At 48.1% G+C, this 19,652-nt stretch overlaps 1 protein-coding gene across 1 annotated transcript; it reads right to left on the bottom strand.

The window, feature by feature from the left end:
- Positions 1–361: 361 nt before the first annotated feature.
- Positions 362–18,989, bottom strand: ILDR1 (immunoglobulin like domain containing receptor 1). Its single transcript, XM_039481074.1, has 8 exons — positions 18,920–18,989; positions 14,405–14,575; positions 12,828–12,977; positions 11,798–11,917; positions 11,513–11,659; positions 7,555–7,686; positions 4,033–4,862; positions 362–3,007 (listed from the first exon to the last, which is right to left on the bottom strand). The coding sequence occupies exons 1-8, from the start codon at positions 18,972–18,974 to the stop codon at positions 2,966–2,968; spliced, it is 1,647 nt and encodes a 548-aa protein (XP_039337008.1). The 5' UTR covers positions 18,975–18,989; the 3' UTR covers positions 362–2,965.
- Between the last annotated feature and the right edge of the window lie 663 nt (positions 18,990–19,652).

Here is a 19,652-nt window from a genome sequence, read left to right as displayed (position 1 = left end):
TATATGGGGAACTTACAAAGGCATAGCTACAGCTTTCAGGGGTGTGAAAAATCCATACCCCTGAGAGAGAGAGAGAGAGAGAGAGAGAGAGAGAGAGAGAGCGAGCGGTGCTGACTACCCCCAGGTTGACAAAAGACTTCTTGGGGAAGTGGATTACCTATGCCAACGAGAGAACCCTCCTGACACAGTGTAGACAGCAGCAACGCTGCAGTGTTCCAGCTGGGCCACTGTAGTGGTTTAAGTGTAGACATACCCTCAGAATGGGATACTGATGTGGGAAGAAGGGGCAACAATGCTGTTCTTTAATATCAATTCAGTTGTCCACCAACTCTTCATAACTAATAAAAAATCATTAGCCAACCACACAGAAAAAATGTATTAAAACCATCAGAATTACAACACTACCACCAACATATCATTAAAATCTCATCTATAAACAACAATTTTCACAGATTCATCCAAGATAGCCAGATTCCACAGAGCAATTGTCTTTTTTCGATGGGGAATGGAGCCCTCATCCTTACATTCTGGTTGCTGCCATGTTAGGGCTAGCTCACAATGGAAATACAGAAAAGTCTTCTCTAACATAAAATTAGGCAGTCCCTGCTGTGTCCATCACAGCTCCATCACATCTTGATTACACAGATGTGCAGCCGTGGAACAGACCCAGAAGCAACACTAGACCTGGGAGCATCATCCTCAAGTTCTGTTGTTGTTATTATTATTATGGAGCCAGCTATTCCATGTGAGGGGCATGTGTGACTTAGTAGTCCATGCAAGTTATACATCCCCCAGTCCAGAGAAGAGGTGAGTTTGTTAGTCTCCTGCAGTACAGCCTGGATCTTGATCTCAAGCTTTTAGCTCCAATGGTCCCTGTTTCAATCCCTGCTGTGCTGGCCAAGATGGTGATCATTATGTAAGATGTCCCATCAGCTGTTGGCCTTGGTCTCCAACTCTTTCAGGATAATCCAGAAAAAACCCTCTTATAGGACAATAAGAGGGAGCTGGATGTTCATCCTTCACCCTCAGTTTGAGAGAAGAGCTAAGAAATGTCACTAGTTCCCAGGGAATTGTGGGAATTTGACTCCTTTCACAGTGGCCCTAGGTTACCAGACGGTCTTTCAGAATCCACTCGCAGCCACTACTTCAGGCAGCAGTGCTGGGAACTGTGAGACAGTATACCCAGAGAAAGCACTGCTACCATGTTGCAGTTCTGCCCAAGTGTGAGCAAAGGGAAAAACCACAAACACAAAGCACACACTTAGTGTGGTAACACCACTCCATTGAAACTTGCACTAGTGCTATCCATGAGTTCATTTATTTGGTGTACACACAGCCCGAGGAGGGAGAAAAAGCACTTTATATGAATTCCAGAGGGAGGTTCCCCACAAGAGTGCAAAAAAAAAAAAAAGGGTCATTTTCAAAATCACTCCTGTAAGCTAGTTTCCCAAAGGAAGTGGCAGGCACTCTACTGATAGTTTTAGTTTTAAAGTGTCTTGTAGAGAGCAATCCTGTGCCAGCTGGGAAATGGACTGGATGAAGTAAGAATAGGTCTTGACCAACCTTTAGGTGTTGCGAATTACAAAATAATATACAAGCCATTCCCAAAGCTCCACACAAAGAGCTGAACCCTACCGTCAGCAGTTCACAAAGTGCCTTTAGAAAGCAGCTTTACCATGGTGATCAGAAGCCTCTTATCTCAACATCCAGAGAAAAGGATTCTTTTGTCTCGCCTTTTGAAACTCAACCAAGAAGAAAAAAAACAAAAAAAACCCCACCACAGACTGACCTGCTATTCTGCCTGTTGCAATTGGTTTCCAAAGGACATTCTCTCTTTGCTTTTAGTTACAGGGTAATTTATAGGCAGGCACCTTAATCCAATAGTAACCCAACCACAGTTCTGTTGAGCAACAGGTTTAGGAAAAATGCAATGTTCAGGGTAAAGATCAGCTCCCTAATAGCATGCTAGAAAGGCAATAGCAAAACAGGGGACAAGACTTGTCTTCTAGAGCCCATTTTCCCCATACGCACCTCAGGAGGACAGAGGCCAAGAAGGAAAGCAGAGCACGTGAGATGCTCAGGAAAGGGTGGACTCCTCCAAAAAAATACCCACAGAGGTCATCATTTTTAGAGGTGACAGGGTATCACCTAGCTTCCATTGACTTAAAACAAGCATGAGCTTGGTAACTTTGAAAATCAGGCCACTGTTGCCAGGATGGCAGTTACCCATAGCTCAGCCCCCGAAAATAGCATCAGTCTATGATAACAGAACCTTGTAGATTAGTACTTTGAACTCATGAATACACTAGAGTCTGGGTCAAATGGCCAGGCAGAGCCTCTCCATGTCCTTATTAAGGTATGTGTCAATATAAACTGGAAGCATTGGCAATTTTCAGGCATTTTTCCAAGCACAGAAGTTGCTGTGCGCTCTTGTAGAGAGTGCACTTAGATCCGCATGTGCGCATGGCATTCTGACGCTTCCTTTACCGCACAGTAAATTGTTTGCTTGGCAGTTTCATCAAGGGCTGTACCACAGAAACTCACTGAGGCAAAAAGAAACAACCACCTGTTAGTCACAGCGAACATTCTAATGTTTGGTGCTGAATCTCAGGGCCACATGCACAACATTTGGTGATATTTGAAGTCAGAGAGGGAGGACATGCTATTTGTTCAGTGCCACCAGAAGCTCTACTCTCAAAGGGACCATGTTCCACAACCAGGGTCTGTTTGAAACCAAAGTCTCTAGAGTAAGGAAGGAATAAGGTGGTTTTCAGATGTTATAAAGCCACTGAACTCCTGGCACCCTTCACACAGATTCCTCCTTGGTCTCCACTACATTTTATTTTATCCAGTTGTTTCAGGTCTCCTTTTCAGTCAGAAGTAGCCATCCCAAATTACACACTGGGAGGGCAAAAGGGAGCCCCAAAGCAGAACCATTGGGAGTTTCAGTCCTTCCACCATGGTGTTAAATGACCATGCTTTTCCCACTGCGGGAACTTCCTTTTTCCTGCAGGAGAAAATAAAAAGAGAATCACAAGTGTGGGGATAACATAGAAAGCATGTCTCCCTACCCCACTCTGTAGCAAAGCAGCAAGGACCTTCGTACCAGCACAGAGTTAGAACTGGATCTAGGTTTCTTTAAGGGAAACCTATCTTTGTAGTTCTGACAGGAGAGGGGAGAGAGGAGGGGGAATACCACATTGCTGTGGGGCATGACCCCTTTGACAAAGAGCCCTCTGTTTTAAGATCCTACATCTGAGGGACTTGGAGGTCACTTGTTTCCCCACACCTCCTAAAAATTGGGATGTATTAAAAAAAAAGTCAGGGGATGTAGGGAGTGGGCTGGATAACTCAGAGGTTGGGAATTGGATATGAAGCTTTTTGCCCCTGCATTGCCAGTTCAAATATTGCCCCAGGTTGATAGCTCCCAAAAATTGTTCTCAGCTAATCCCTGTTCTGTGTGAAGTAAGTTCAGTTCTCAGTCCAGGTATCTGCAGTAGAATTGGCACTAACTGCTCAATACCTCTGAAAATCAGGCCACTAGTTTAGGAACCTAAATATGGACTTAAGTGCCTAACTTTAGGTGCTCAAGTCTGAATGTTTTGGCCATATTAGATACAAGTATTTATAAAGGTATATTTTGCTCCTTACAAAATTATTAATGTTAATTTTCTTAAATAGCAGAGACTTATAGAAGTAACACACCAATTGAAGTATTTAAAAAAATGGAACTAATCAAAGTTTAACAAAAACCCCACCCCCTGTGCCTTGGGATGACAGATACCCCTTCCCAAGGCTGTGCATCAGGGGAACAATTTGGTACCCCTCCTACCCTGACACACCGTAACTACACGGTGTGTGCACGCAATGGGGAAGAATTCAGCACCTCCTTCAACCAAGCTGTGTGGGACATTTTGCACCTAACCCCAACCTTGACATACATCAGACTCCAGCACACATTTGACACCCATTCTCCCACACACAGAGAGGCTAACCATTCTCAACAGAGAGCGGTCAGGGACTCTGACTCACCGACTGCTGTCCCACGCTGCTTCTGTGTCTGCTGTCCTTGGCTGGGATGATTTCCAGTGAGCGGTAACTGGGTGGCTTGTCTTCTGGCCAACCTGGGGAGCGACGGTGGCGTTGCCTATTGTTCCCCTGGAAGTGCTTGTGCTCTTCTGCTGAGCTCCACGACTCTCGCCGCACTGGAGGAGAGTAGCTGCGATGCTGGCGCCCCCGCTGCTCTGAACTGCTGCCCTTTCTGTTGGAGTGTTGATACTTTTGCCTCTCCAAAGGCTGCTGCCTGGAGTCAAAGCGGCGGCCCGAGCGCTCCCTGGCCTCCTCAGGGTAGAAGATGCCACCATACCTACCACGGTCTGGTCGGCGCATGGGTGAAACATCCTGCCTCGAACTCCGGTGCCTGCCCTCATAGCTGCCCTCCCCCTGCCTCTGAGGCGGCTGGTCTCGTCCCTTGTCCCAGGATTCCCGATCGAAGCTGGAGTGAGAATCTCCATCCAAGGGCTGGCGTCTTCTCCAGTCCTCCCTCTCATCCTCTATTGTGGAGCCCCAGGGTCCTGCAGCATGGCCAGCTCGCTGCAGGTGTGACAAGTTACTGCTCCTCTGCGAGGATGGGATGAGCTCAGTGATGGGAGGCAGCTGGATTACCCTGCGTTCCACAACCTCCGAGCTCAGGGAGGAGAGCACGCTGGGATGCTGGTTGGCCCCAAAGTGGTGGGAGGGTAGCAGGGGCTGGGATAGGTTGAGGTTTTGGATCTCAGACTCCAGATAGTCCAGGATGTTGTTTTTGGGGGGCAGCTGGCTCTGTGAATGCACCAGTGGGAGGCTGCTCTGCAGAGAGACATCTAAGGATAGGGGACAAGGGAGAGCAGCAGTCAGGGGGAGGCAATAAGGAGACACCCCCCTCCCTGCTAATGAGCAAATTGGCTCTCCTGAGTCAAAAAGGAGCCCAACTAAGCTATCGGATACTTTCTCCCCTCTCTGTCTGTTAGGCAAAGACGCCCCTGCAAAGGCATCTAGTTCCCACACCACATGCAGCAAGGACCAAAGCCAAGCTAGTAGTGGGGCTGGAGTGTTCTGGGGAACTTAGAGGTGATAAGTCACAGGGTCATCCAGCAAACCAGGAATGTCAGTTCAGGAGGCATTCTTCTAATTTAGCTGCTTGAAAAAGAACAAATTGTTCTGTATGGCGGGGACACCCAGTTCATTTCCCTGCCAACTTCGTCAAAAGCTAAAATGTAAATTCACATGCAAAACTTTGTGAAGCTGGAGTTGATTCATATTTGTGACTGTAATACTATGAAGAAAACTAAGTACTATGAAGATTAGCATAAAGAGTAGCAAACTAATGAACTGTAATGAACACAGACTTATGGTATTCCAAACAATCTTAACTCTGCCCTTGTCCTCCGCCAGCATGAACTCTCCTAACAGACATGTGTTATAGATAAGTGTCAGAGTACCACATCTTAAACCATGCCAGCCTTGGTGGCTCAGTCTCAAATTCATTTAGTTATACTCATTCTATGTGTAAGGCCTTGTCTACACTTACTGGGGGATTGACGTGCGGTGATTGATGCATCAGTGGTTGATTTAGGAGGTCTAGTGAAGACCTGCCAAATTGACGGCAGATCGCTCTCCCATCGACTCCTATACTCTACCTGAAGAAGTGCAAGGGGAGTTGACGGGAAAGCATCTCCAGTCGACATCGCGAAGTGTGTACCCCATGGCAAGTAGATCTAAGTACGTCAACTTCAGCTACGTTAGTCACATAGCTGAAGTTGTGTAACTTAGATCGATCTCCCCCAGTCGTGTAGATAAGGCCAAGATGTACAGTTGGGCCAGGAAAATAGGGCTTAAGAGATGAGCAGCTATAGGAGCTAACTGGTGGGCTGTACAAAAACAACATGCACAGAAGCATGGTGGACAATATCAGTTAGTTGTAAGAGATCACTGATTAGGAGGTCTTCCAGCAATAAGCATATAAGCAGTTTATAATATGTCCCGAAATCGCAAGAGCTAAATCTGAAGATGCACGCTGTGCAGCTGTATGGCTGTCAGGACAGTATTACAAAACTTGTTTCAAGTTGATGGTGAACAAGGGCAAAGTTAAAGTTGTTTGGGAAAACAGCATGCTGCATTTCCTTATTTTCCAGTGTTTGCTTTTTAAAAGTTTTTCTAGAAGAAATCCTATTCTGATTTGCTAATCTTCATCTCTGTACAACAGTCTTTTAACCTTTTCCTTAAAGTATTGATACTCATTTACAACTTTGACTACTTTTTTTTTCCGGGGGGGGGGGGGGGGGCTGAAAATGTACAAAAGGAACCAATAACAGGCAAGAATTAAGCTCAATGTGAATCCTCCCTTGTTTCTTTGTTAGATGTAATAGAGGTATTGAGGACCATTTGTCCTCTGTCATTTATACAGACTGGTAGCAGCATAAATGAATTGCCTTCTACTCATTGTGTGTCAGTTTTGGCTATAAGGAGTTGACTATGAACAGCATAACCCCTGTAGCTCCCTCTCCAGGGCAGAGAGACTGGATCCCCTCTTACCCCATGGTACAATATAACCAGTGATGAGCTGCCAAAATCTTAACAACCGGTTCCCTATAAAATGTTCTGATTGGGGGGGGGGGAAGCAGGGGAGGGGCCGGGGGAGACATACCTCGAGGGGCCCTGCAGGGCCTGGGGCAAATTGCCCCACCTGCACCCCCCCCACAGCCCTGGAGCTCGCAGCCCCCCCTTCCCTTGCCGGCAGCTCAAAGCAGCAGGACAACTCAGGAGCTCAGCTGAGCTGCCCAGCTGCTGGGGACGCTGCAGCTCTGCGAGGGAAGGGGGGGCTGTGGGAAGACATCCTCATGGGGCCGGGGGCCCAGGGCAAATTGCCCCATTTCCCCCCCCCCCAGTAGCCCCCCTCACCTTGCCAGCAGCTCAGAGCTCAACTGAGCTGCCCAGCTGCTTGCCATGCTGCGGCTCTGCGGGGTGGGGGAAGCAGGGGAGGGCCCAGGGGAGACATCCTTGTGGGGTCAGGGGCCCCTACAGGGCCCAGGCCAATTGCCCCACTTGCCCCCTCCCCTCCAGCCAGCCCTGGAGCTTGCAGCAGCCCCCCGCCTTGCTGCCGCTTTTTGAGCAGCCCAGCAAGGACGCCTCCGGAGCTCAGCTGAGCTGCCAAGCTGGTGCCCACGGCTGGCCACCTGCAGCTGGGGGAAAGCGGGGGAGGGGCCGGGGGAGCCTCAGTCTCCCCAGCTGGGAATCCTGGGAGCAACAGGGTGGTCTGGCCCGCGGACCGGAGTTCTTTGCCCACCCCTTGGCCCTTTTACAACCGGTTCTCCACGGAGGTCTAATTTTAGCAACTGGTTCTTCTGAACCGGTGGGAACCGGCTCCAGCTCACCACTGAATATAACTGAGTCATGGTAGAAACATACCACCACCACTGTGGCTGAGGAAGCACAGCCAAGTTACTAGACCCCAAGGAGTTACCAGACTCAAGTGCCAGCCTCACTCTCTCTCTGCATGGATACCCAAGGGCTCACCTTTTTGCAGCAATGGGTTCAGTTGGTAAGAAGAGAGTTGGGAGTTCCTGTCAGCTCCCACGTAGAACGGGTGGTGTGTCATCCATGGCATGAGTGTCCGAGTCTGCTTCATGAACCGATGTCGTTCCAGGGCTAAGTGAGAAGAGACACAGTTACAGCGTTTCTGCTCAGGGACACTGCCTGCCCAGCGCTCTTGATACAAACTTTGCTTGGCATATGGCAGCATGTGGGTGTGAGCAATAGAGAATTACTGGAGATCAACCACATGAAGGGCTCTCTTTGGCTTGCTGCAAAGTTGAAACAGAGGCAGGGAGGATCCAGCCTAACGAGCATGACCCAGGAAAGAAGAGAAGATGTAGAGTAGTTGCTAGAAATGGAAACAGAGGAATTCTGCTGGGGTGCAAAACTATCTAAGGCACCTGGGAAAGAGTTCCCTTGTGAGGAATGGTTCTGTTATGTACTGCAACTTTTAATGTAAAAGGTCCATCTGCTTTTTCACTAGGGGGAGGGCTGTGAAGCAGTTCAAGACGGAGATTTACACATAGTGAGAGAGGCACTTTACACTTCCTTCTTCCTCTTAATCCCTCCATTCCCCCATCATTGCTGACAACACTTCCAACCTTCTTTTTGCCCAGAATTACAGCTGGTTTGATGATGGAGGAGTCACAGTAAACTCCTTGCTCTCTTTTGCCCCATCCATGCAGACTGTCCAAATCCTTCCTTTTCGTCTTCCACAATGTATCTCCAACGCCATCCCTTCCTCTGTCCTCAGAGCTAAGGCACTCTGTCATGCTCTGTCCAGCTCCTGTCTGGATTACGCCAACCTCTTTCTCTCTGGCTGATCCAACACCTGTACAGTATTGTACCCTTCCAATCGATGCACAGTATCGCTGCTAAAATTATCTTTCTTGCTCACCAGTTTGACCATGTCATCCCCAACTTTGAATTTCTCCCCTTCCAAGTTTAAACTTCTTGTTCTAACCGTGAAAGTGCTACAAACTTGGCTCTGGTCTACTCCACTGATCTTTCCTCTCATTGTATTCCCCCTGCCACTCCAACTCCTGTGCGCCACCAAAGATGCCAGTCTCAAAATCCTTTTCACCTTCTCCCATTCCATACTGCCTCCGATATGTGGAATGCTCCTCCCCATATCTGTTTGCCAACCACCACACACTCCCCATGCAAGTCCCTCCTGAAGACTCACTTCTTCTATGGACACCCATAAGAAGTGAGTCCACACACAACAACAAATTGTGTCTTTTCTGTCCTCACCAGCGTAGGGCAGAGTAAGCTCTCTGGGGCAGGGAATTTCTTCATTTTGCCTTAATCTAACAAGCTACCTAGAGTGAAAACACCTGTTTGTTCTTATGTGGTTTGGGGATCCCCCAATACACATCTCACACAACCCTCATCTCACCCATCCACCCACCCCAGCTCAGACCAGTGTCATGTGGTCTGAGCAACAGGCTAGGAAGTCAATAACTACAGTGCTCTAATCCTGATTGGTTTCTTTTCAGAGCAGTGCAGCCTAATAGAGCACTGCCTTGGGAACTCAGAGACCTAGATTCTTTTCCCTGCTCTGCTAACGACCTGCTGGGTGAACTCGGGGAAGTCATTTCTCTCATGAGCTTATGCTGTACAGTTCTCTGTGCAGCGCAAGACAATACCATTTTGGGTTTGCACCCCAGAGGGGTTGTGCACTTGAGTGCTGGGTAGTCCCCAAGTTGAGCTTTCCCATACAGAGCTGATCTCAGCATGTGTGTGTGTTCCTGCAGGTGGGTGTGGCCCTGCCTGTATGTGTGCTGGAAGGGAGCTTGAGAGCTGTCACACCAGCAGAGTGTAAGGGAACCCAGGCTGGTGGGTCTGGGAAGCTCAGTGGTACCCCAGTGCATCCAGTGGCACCCCCGAGAAGTGTGGGGAGGGGCAACCTGTCACAGTGGTAAAATAGCCTAACTCTTAGGCTGATTACACTTTTCTGCACACCTGCTGAATGTCTATTTTACAGACCAATTGGCGTGGCAGGGGCTTGTAGTAGGAAAAGCTGCTGATAGAAGGGAGTCACACACAGTTTCCCCCAGTCTAGACCAATGAGTTTATCCAAGAACTTTCCACTGGACTGACACCTGCTTACGTTAGGGATGAATTTGGTGCACTGAGCATTGTGTTTATATACATAATGCAAACCCCAATCCAAGATAAACCCACCTGTTTTGTTATCAAAATCAGTGTCAGTAAGGGCATGTCTGCACTACACACTCCTTATGGAGATGTGTAGAGTACGTATGATGCATGCCCCCCTAACACGGGTATAAATAGCAGTGTAATTTGTGAGGTACTGCTTAGGTGAGTAGAGTAAGACATGCCTGAATCCTGTGACTATGCACCCTATATGACTCTCTACATGCCCAAGCAGTACCTCCCATGTCTACACTGGGACTTTTAGCAATGTAGCGTCAAGATGCAGGAGCCTTTTCTCACCACAGGGAAAGGCTGCGGCCGTGAGGCGTCAGCGGGAAAAAGCTCTGGCAGCTCCCCTCTGCCATAGCCTTTCACTGACACACCACAGTGTGGATGCAACCTGTTTACACTGTGGTATGCAGCTACAGGTACCCCACACGCCACTGGTGTGCATTTTAGACATACCCTAAGAGATTCAAAAAACCAGGTCCTTAACCTTTACCTGGACATCATCATCAGCTTTTCTTGCTTCAGATGGTGTGGGCCGCCCTCTAGTGGCCCAAGCAAACAAAGATACTGTATGTGTGGGGATGTATGTCTAAAGAGCTGTGTTCTTCTGGCTGTACTGGGACATACCCAGTTTTTCCATACAACGTTCTGCTATCCCAGGAACTTATTTTGAGATGCCTCTAGCATCCCATTCTTTGTTTACTTTGGAAGGAGACAAGTAACTTTCTGGATGCTCAATAAATAATAATAATGATAATAATAATAAAGACCAAAAGGAATTGGGTCATAGAGCAATGGAGCAGAGCAACAGCTATAAGGACCTCTGAAAAGAGGCAGAAAAGGAAGAATTGCTTGGAGGGTTTCTACACGCATAAGTCCCAGCATGCAGTCAAGGGAAAAAAAGTGCAAAAGAACGGAGAGGACTGGAGAAGAGCACAAATTACAGTCAAGGAACCAGAGGAAGAAGGAGGAGGAGCAAACAAAAAAGTTGACCTCTGCCCCTGGCCACCCTCTGCAGCCCAACCTGGACCAAACCTATGTGGTGCTGCAACCCCCTGTGCCAGGTTGCAATGCCCACAGCAGGGATCCAGGACCTGCCCTGTGGGACAGGAGCCACTGCTTCAGGTGGTGGGTTTGACCTCCCACACTACAACATGAGGGCTTGCTCTCCAAACACACAACCCCTCCCGCCCCAGGGCCTCCCCTCCACACTCAAGCAGAAGTGGCTGTTTGTCTGAAGGCCCAGAGATGGGGGTAATCTGGCCTTAGTTGTAAACTATAGCAGTTTAGAGCTAGCCATAGTGACACAAAAATTCAGCTTTTATAAAGCTACTTTTTGGAGCAGAACTGCACTTAGGATTGTAGCTCTGTCAATGAACCTAAGGGCAGGGTCTCTACCATGATTCCTGGGACAAGGCAGTCCCTGCCTACCTCAGCTGCTGGGGTAGAAGAACTGCAGTGGGATAGGGAAGAAATGACACTGAGCTAGCCATGTGAGGAAAATGGTGGAAGGGGGGAGGAGAGAGAGAGAGAGAGAGAGAGAGATGAGGTGGGGGTTGCTTCCTTTGGACATGGGACAAAGAGGGAGGAAAGGGATGGGGACTATGTTGTCTAGACTACAATCTCTCATTTTAGAAATGTTGTTCTGAGGGTAACATTAGCCAGAGAAATGTCACAGGGTAGCTTTCCCCATACATTGAGGGATACGAGACATGTTCTGTATCTGTGGGTGCCGTAGTACGTGGGATATACATGCCAATTTTTGTCTCACCTTCCTCATTGCAGCAGCACCGGGTTGGACAGCAGGCACAGCGGACATGGCAGCAGCAGTGTTGGGGGCAGCACTGGCACCAGCACACCCCGATCAGTATGAGGAGGAGGAGAGCACCAAGAACGATGAAGATCACCGTAAGCCAATCTGAGGAGGAGGAGAAGAGGAATTAAGTTGCTGCAGGTAAATACTGAGCACCTCCCAGAGACTTTGAGGTGAGAGAGAGAAAAGAGAATGGCAGGTGAGATTTACAGATGGGTGGAAAAACAGAGTGCTGGCACTTACGCAGAACAACAAGCTTAACCTCTTTGTCTGGGTCGCCTGCAGTGTCTCCTGGAGACTCAACAGCACAGTAGTAGACTCCATGGTCCCACCACATCACCTCATTGATTACAAGGTCTGCCCCTAGGGAAGAAAAACCACACAGTGAGCAGAGGGCACTTTAGGGTCTGAGAGCAGTGCCAGTCCCAGTGTAACAAAATTCCTGTGCTACTGATTACAGAGAGGTGCTGCACCACCATCCCTTTATTGGGAAGCTAGAACCCTGTTTCTTCATCAGCAAATTATACAGGACTGCCTCTTGAGCTAACCAAGAGCTCCCTCTGTCAGTTGCAGCAGCAGGTCCCTTATCCCTTTTGTGGACTCAGCCACTGGAGGGTAGCCTTACTTATGAATAGTACACTACATCACCCTGTTCTCTGCAAAATACAATGAAACATTTACACTGTACACACCCCTCTATCTTTCACTTTTCTCTCCTAATAAGGAGTCATCCTATTATTTTTCCAGAGCATGAATCAGTCAGCCACATCAAAGCATGTTATTGCACAATAAGAAAAATATCCCTAGGGTTTATCATATCAGATTGAATCCAATATCACACCTCCTGTCCACATCAGGTCACATCACTGATGCATTAAGTCTGGTATCCCACCTCCTGATCACACCATATCATTCCATCAAGTCTAGTAACCCAAGTCTGGCTGTAGCGACTACCTTGCTTCAGAGGAAAGTGAACTCCATATAATGCACCTGGTCACTTGCCACATATGGTGCAGAATTCCTTCCTAACCCCTGTGGCGCTCAGCTTATGAGAGAGCATGAAATCCAAGTGCCCTTATCTCAGTTTTAGCTTGTGGAACTGCAAACATCCTCCAGTGGTGACATTCAACAGGAACCTGGCTGCAGGCCTTGCTTATAGTGTCTGTAAGTCACAGATAGAGTTGACCAGATTCTGCCCACCATCACTTCACAAAACATGAATGTTGGGTTGTTACTGGATTCATGTCCTTTTTCCTCCCCAGTGGTCACTTACGATTCTGGATGGTGATCTTGCGCTGTCTGTACTCTATGCCTAGCACAGGCTCGCTCTGTCCACGTCTCTGAATGACGATGCGCACCGACCGCTGGTTGTCATTACAGTCATTGGATGGGTCCTGGCCAAGAGCTAACCCAGCCTGGTAGGCTACAAATAAGCCATTAAACAAAACTTAGATGACAACAAGGATTTGAGTCAAGCCCTGATCTGAAACCCCAAATGCTATCACCTCAGAAAGAGCAGGGAGTCCCTTATATTGTGTGTATTTGTGTCATATCCCTTGTATCTGGGTGTGAGTGAATATGTGATTATACAAGGTAAAGTGTGTTGAGTCTTTAATGCAAAGCATACTGCAAAACAGGGAGGACAAAATCTTTTACGGAGTTAGAAAGTGAATGGAGATGGAAAGTCAGTGATGTGGAGAGACTTTAAGAATGCAGAAGCTGTAGAGGAGAAGGTTCTTGCTCCTACAGTGATTATGATAGCAGAGAGAAGCAGAAAGGAGGCCAGTTCTCAATGTGTAGAGGGAACCACGAGGTGACCAGAGATATGCAGCAGAGAGATGGGACAAGTGGAACAAATCTCAACCATTTCAAAACAATATTAGTTTCTTAAATAGAGTTTTGAGGTGAACAGAGTTGTATGGATTGTCTCCCTTTTCCCCCCAACTTTTTCATGTTGCTTTTCTTGAGAATGGGGAAAGGACTGTGTCTTTCTGTGTATGTGGACAGAGTCTAGCATGTTATAGGCACTTATGGAATATAGAATCCGGAGATGGACAGTGGATCCAGTGGAATTATTAGAGGATGAGAGGGAATAGGATTTATTCCCGAGAGCAAGCTAGCAGCATAATCCTCAATTTCCAGGTGTCTGGTGAGCTGAAACTTGGGGAGGCATATGGAAGGGAGATAAATCATATATGTACATACAATCACCAACCTTAACCCTCTTTAAGCCCCGACAGGTATTCCCTTGTAATCACATCGAGGGGAGGAGAAGGAGAGTGGATGTTAAAGGTTCACTGTTCTGCACTTCCGTAAAGTGTGTGATCCTTTGGACTGACACTTAATCAAGAGAGGCCATCACTGGCACTAGTATGCTATGGCTCATGCCCCCGAAGAGTAGGCATTTGCTCCATTTCCTCCAGTCCCCTTAAATTATAATGCCTGGTCCCTGCTGGCCAGCTGTGACCATGTGGACCTTCATTCCTGACCCCATGGAGGCAGGAGATCTCAGCTATAAAAGTCTGTTTGCTGCCCATTGTCACTGCCCGCAGGGCCTTCGTTTCTGACCACACAAAGGCAGAGCTCTGGGTCCACGCACACCAGTGATGATGCGATGAGGAGGATGGGCTGCTATTGGCCAGAACTTCTACAGAGGTGGAATCTTAAAGCCTTCACTCCCCTCAGTGACAATCCCTGCCACAAGTTCCCTCAGCCCAGAGCCTGCAGGAAATGCCACCATACTGTTTGGTTTGTGGGCAGAGGGTCAAAGGCTTGCCCCCCACTGTAATGAGTCTCCCTCCTTCCTCCCCATTGTAGAGGCATCCCAGGGAGGAGGAGTAGAGCACTCACAGGCAGAGTAGTAGTCAAAGATGGGATCCTTGCAGAAGGATTTGAAGCGCCATGTCACCACTACATCCTGCAGTTGTGCTGAAGTGCTGTAGTCACACTTGAGGATCACAGAAGCAAATAAAGTGGTGTATCGCTCAATATCCTGCACTATCACAAGCAGGGAGAGGCAGCCTGCAGGAGAGAACACAAGAGGCACCAGCCAATGGGAATAGACGTTGCATAAGAGCTGCCATTCAGCAATAGCAGCACTGCCACCTTGCCCTTCTATAGCAACTTTCACTCCTAGCCTTTCACAAGTGCTACACTAAGGGAAGGCTCAAAACCCTTCACGTGAAGTATCATCATAGCCATTTTACAGATAAGGAAACTTGCCCAGGGTCACACAGGGAGTCAGTAGCAAAGCCAGGTTAAGAACTCAGAGGTTCCAATTCCCAGTCCCCATCTCTGACCCATAACATACACATTAGTCCATCTAGTCTGGTTTTCTGTCAGACAATGGCCAGGACCAATTGCTACAAAGAATGCAATATGCATCCTATAAAAAGTATTTCTATGCATCATTATCCCATGGGAAGAAAATGTCATCCTGAGCCAGCATGGTAGCCACAGAATCATAGACGTATAGGAGTAGAAGGGACCTCAGAAGTCATCTAGTCCTGTCTCCATACGGTGACCTGAAGCACAAGTAGGAGCTCTTAGGCCTGGTCTACACTATAGTTAAGCTACCTTGCATCAACCTATGTTGACCTAACACTGAAATCTACACTGAAATCTGGCTCCTGCCAACATAACTGCCCCCACTATGCCAACTTAATAACTCCATGTCCACGAGAGGCGTAGAGTCAAGGTCAACGTAGTTAGGTCAATGCAATGTCAGTGTAGAGTCTGCATTTTACTGGCTTTCAGAAGCTGTCCCACAATGCCCCACGCTGACAGTATAATCGATGCAAGTGCTCCTGGTGAGGACATGCACCACCGACACAAGGAGCAAAGTGTAGATAGGCACAAGCAATGTAATTACCGTGGTTGCTATCTGCAGATGTAAATTAGCATGGCCTTAGACTTGTTAGCCTAATGAGCATAGCATCTGTGGTTCAACACATTCATATAAACATCAATTTTTAAAATCATTCTAAGCTATTTGCCACAATAATATCTGGCACTAACTGTGATATAAAAGGATGATACTGCCATACTTCACTGCAACAGGAAAGTTAAGTGGGCTGCCTTTATTATCAGTTCAGAACAATTCAAATCACTTCTTTTTAATAGGGTATAATTTTGACTCTCTTCACCTAATTCATTTAATCCATATAGCTAGTCTGTGGCATTTTACATCCCAAACAACTACATTTACTGAGTAAATTTTTAAAGGTTTCAATAAACAGTACATTAGCTCAGTCACACCCCAGCATTCCCTTATCAAGGGTAAATAAGATAACACAAAAGGGTGTGCTTTTAATTAATAATAACAAAGATATCACCAGCACCCTTAGATAACCCAATACGAACACTGCTGAAGGGGAGAGTAGCCCACACAGGACAGGATATGGCAAGGGTGGGATGAAATGGGTTTAGGGAGAGATTTTCAAAGGCAAAGGGTACCTAATTGCCCTAACTCCAGCAGAAAGTCATTGTGAGCTAGCCATCTAACTTCCATTGCATCTCTGAAGAGCTCCTCCATAATCCCATACTGCTGGTGTTCTCACTGTAAACCCACATCCCCAGTCTTTTTGGCAGCAAAGACATTGCTACACCTGGCAAAATCTTGAGCTGATTAGACCCTTAGAAGCTCAGGGGCGTATCTCCTTTAAGGTTCAAATCAAAGCAACACACCATCCCATTCCCATAAACTATTTCTAACCGTGTCTCTCAGGCAGGAATAAAATAGTACCTAGAATTAATATAGTGCATTTTATCTGTGGACCTCAAAGCTCTTTACAAAGATAGGTCAATGTCATTACCTCCATTTTACAGAGGGGGATACTGAAGCACAAAGGTAAGTAGCCTAGTTTTCAAAGATGCAAGAAGTTCCCATGGAAATAAATAGGACTTGCAGCTGCTCTGCACTTCTGAAACATTGAGCTAACTGACTCACTGAAGGTTACACAGTCAGTTGCAGAGCTAGATAAAGAATCCTTTGACTTTATAGGCCAGTGAATAGGGTACTGGAGTTGCTGTCTCTCCCCACCTGGAAGAGAGCATCAGACTGAACACTTGCTAGATTTTTAGTTACTGAAGCCTCAGATTTCATATTCATTGGACAAATGGCATTGCCCTTGATGACTGGTGAAATCAAATGAAGACCACTTGGTCCTACTTCTGACCAAGTTAATCAGCATCTGCCTCCAAGAGGGGAAACTGTTACCCTAAAACACCTGATAGTTTAGGTCAGGGGTTGGCAACCTTTCAGAAGTGGTGTGCCAAGTCTTCATTTATTCACTCTAATTTGAGGTTGTGTGCGCCAGTAATTCATTTTAATGTTTTTAGAGGGTCTCTTTCTATAAGTCTATAATATATAACTAAACTATTGTTGTATGTAAAGTAAATAAGGTTTTTTAAATGTTTAAGAAGCTTCATTTAAAATTAAATTAAAATGCAGAGCCCCCTGGACCGGTGGCCAGGACCTGGGCAGTGTGAGTGCCACTGGAAAAAAAATCAGCTCGCATGCCACCTTCGGCACCCGTGCCATAGGTTGCCTATCCCTGGGTTTAGGTCATTCTCAAGAAGCCATTATGAACTTGCAGACTAACTCCCTGTCTGTAAGTTTTCATCCTAGCTAAAGTTACTGGAAAGTTATTGCCACATCTCTTCCAGCAGCATCTGACCTCTATGAAAATTCTATATCAGCCCCAGTCAGGCTTCAGAGCTGTATATGGCAGGGAGACAGCAATGATTGCACTGGTTATTCCATCTCCTTACAGCCATATACCCAGGCCAAACGTCCATGCTGATACTGATAGAAGTACCTGCTGATTTCAACAGAGTTAGCCACAGGATACTACTAGTTCACCCATAAGAACTACCAGGGGTTGATGGACTAGTCTACACTAGAATTGCTACAGCAGTACTGCTAGCGTAGATGCTCTATGCCAACGGGAGATAGCTCTCCCATCAGGATAATTACTCCACCTCCCCGAGTGGTACCTATGTTGGCAAGAACTTCTCCCACTGACATTGCGCAGTCCACACTGATGCTTAAGTCAGCGTAACTTACATTGCTTTGGGGAGGGGGGGTGTCTTTTCCACACCCCTGAGCAACTTAAGTTGTATCAAAGTAAGTGCTAGTGTGTACAAGCCCTAAGAAGGCTTCATTCACTCCTTTCAAATAGGTTGGAGATTGTCACAATGAACACCCTTTCTTCCCAAAGGCCTGATCTCATCTCTTCTTCTGTTGTCTTTTGGTAACCACTCTGACTTTTTGCCTGTGACTTAAAATCTATCTTCACAGTAATAAATCTGTTTATTGTACCTGAAGCAGTGCATTTGGTTTGAAGCATGTCAGAGGCTCCCCTTGGGATAACAAGCCTGGTACATATTCATTTCTTTGTTAAATTGACAAACTCATATAAGCTTGCAGCATCCAGCGGGCATAACTGGACACTACAAGACGAAGGTTCCTAGGGTTGAGTCTGGGGCCGGAGACATTGGCTAGTGTCATTCGGTTGCACAATCCAAGGAGCAGATCACTGGTCCAGATAACACCGGGGGACCTCACAATCATATAGCAGTGTCGCTCTCAGACAAGACAATCAATGAGTACACACAACTCCGTAGTTTGCTCTGTACACTGGCTCCCTCTGAATACAGGATCTTGTTAAGATCATGAGGCCATCTTTGAATCACCCAGTGACTGTCCAGCAACCCACCAGGAATGCTACAGTCAATACATCCAGCCAGCAGGGAACGGGTCAAGGCTGGGAGCAGTGATTTCCTCAAGAGAGGAGCCCTGTCTGTTGAAGCCTCTTTTTCCTGGATGTCTGGCCATCTTTACAGCACTGTCACCCTTTGTGAAACCACAAGGGAGGCTGCAAAGCAGCCCAGCCCCATTCACCCCTTCTCCCGGGGAACTCACCCCGCTCCCACCACAGGGGTTTTTAGGGACAAGGCAAAGCACTCAGGCTAGCCACTGAGCCCCAGCATCTTCCCCTCTCCCCCATGTGGTTGCCCAGCTCACCTGGGGAAGAGCCCAGCTGTCCCTTCTCCAGGGATGCATGAACCCCAGCCCGGAGGGGAGCAGGGCCCCCAGGGAGGAGATCCCCCCGCCCCAGAACTGCTCCCCTCCGGGTTGGGGGAGCAAGAGTCCAAGTACTTGGGGGGAGGGGAGGGAAGGGGAGAAATCACAGACCCCGCGGCCGGGGAGGGCTCCGCTGACGAGCCGCCACCCCCCTCCTGGGGCCCTTTTTGGGCATGGCGCAGCCCCTTTCTAAGGGGCCCAGAGGACTGGGGCGGGCCCCTGCGTGGCCGCGGCTCCCGCTGAGCCAGACCCGGCTGCAGCCCGCTCCCCCCACTCACCTATGGGGAGCCAGGTGAGGACCAGCCCCTGCAGCCACCGCCAGCTCCGGGCCATGGCGCCGCCGCCCTCTGCCTGGAGCCTTCCCCCGAGGGTCACCCCAGCGCTCCGCCTCGCTCCCCCACTCCCACCTGTGCCTCCTTCCTCCTCCGCCCTACTGCCCTCTGCGGTTCCCTCCCCCAGGGAACTGACCGCCCTTCCCCCACTGCCTTCCTCCTCCTCCACCTGCTGCTCCGGTTCCTTTCCCTTCCTCTAACCGCTGCCATCCACTAGCCCTACAGGTGCCAGTCCCTCCCCGCTCACTGCTCAAACCCCTCCTCTTCTCCCTCTCTCATTGCCACCTGCCTTCCCTCACAAACAAACCAGAGTCACTCCCCCTGCCTGACAGCCAGGGGAGACTCCTCCCTCAGCCCCCCTCACCGTTCCCTTAAAAAGTCCAGCAGGCAGATGCTGCCCATCCAGTCTCCTCGCAGGGCTGAGTTACAATACAGAGGGGCGCAGGAGCTACTGGAAATAAACCCCAGTCTCTTGGCATGTGCTCCTGTGTCACAGCCTTTTGACACTGACAACCCAGCCTCTGTTAAAGTTAGAACAATCATCTCAAATCCCAGCACAAAAACAGCTGCTCACAATAGTGCTTGGGATTTTTTTTTAAAAAGGTGCTAATCTTAACTAGGGGCTCCCTCCAAATTTCCCCCTTTTAAGGTGATGAACCCCACTTCCCCTGGCTTCATT

Source organism: Mauremys reevesii, linkage group 1, assembly GCF_016161935.1.
Source record: "Mauremys reevesii isolate NIE-2019 linkage group 1, ASM1616193v1, whole genome shotgun sequence".
Classification (NCBI taxonomy): Eukaryota; Metazoa; Chordata; order Testudines; family Geoemydidae; genus Mauremys; species Mauremys reevesii.
Note: the sequence above shows the minus strand (reverse complement) of the source record. Positions and strands in the feature narration are given on the sequence as shown.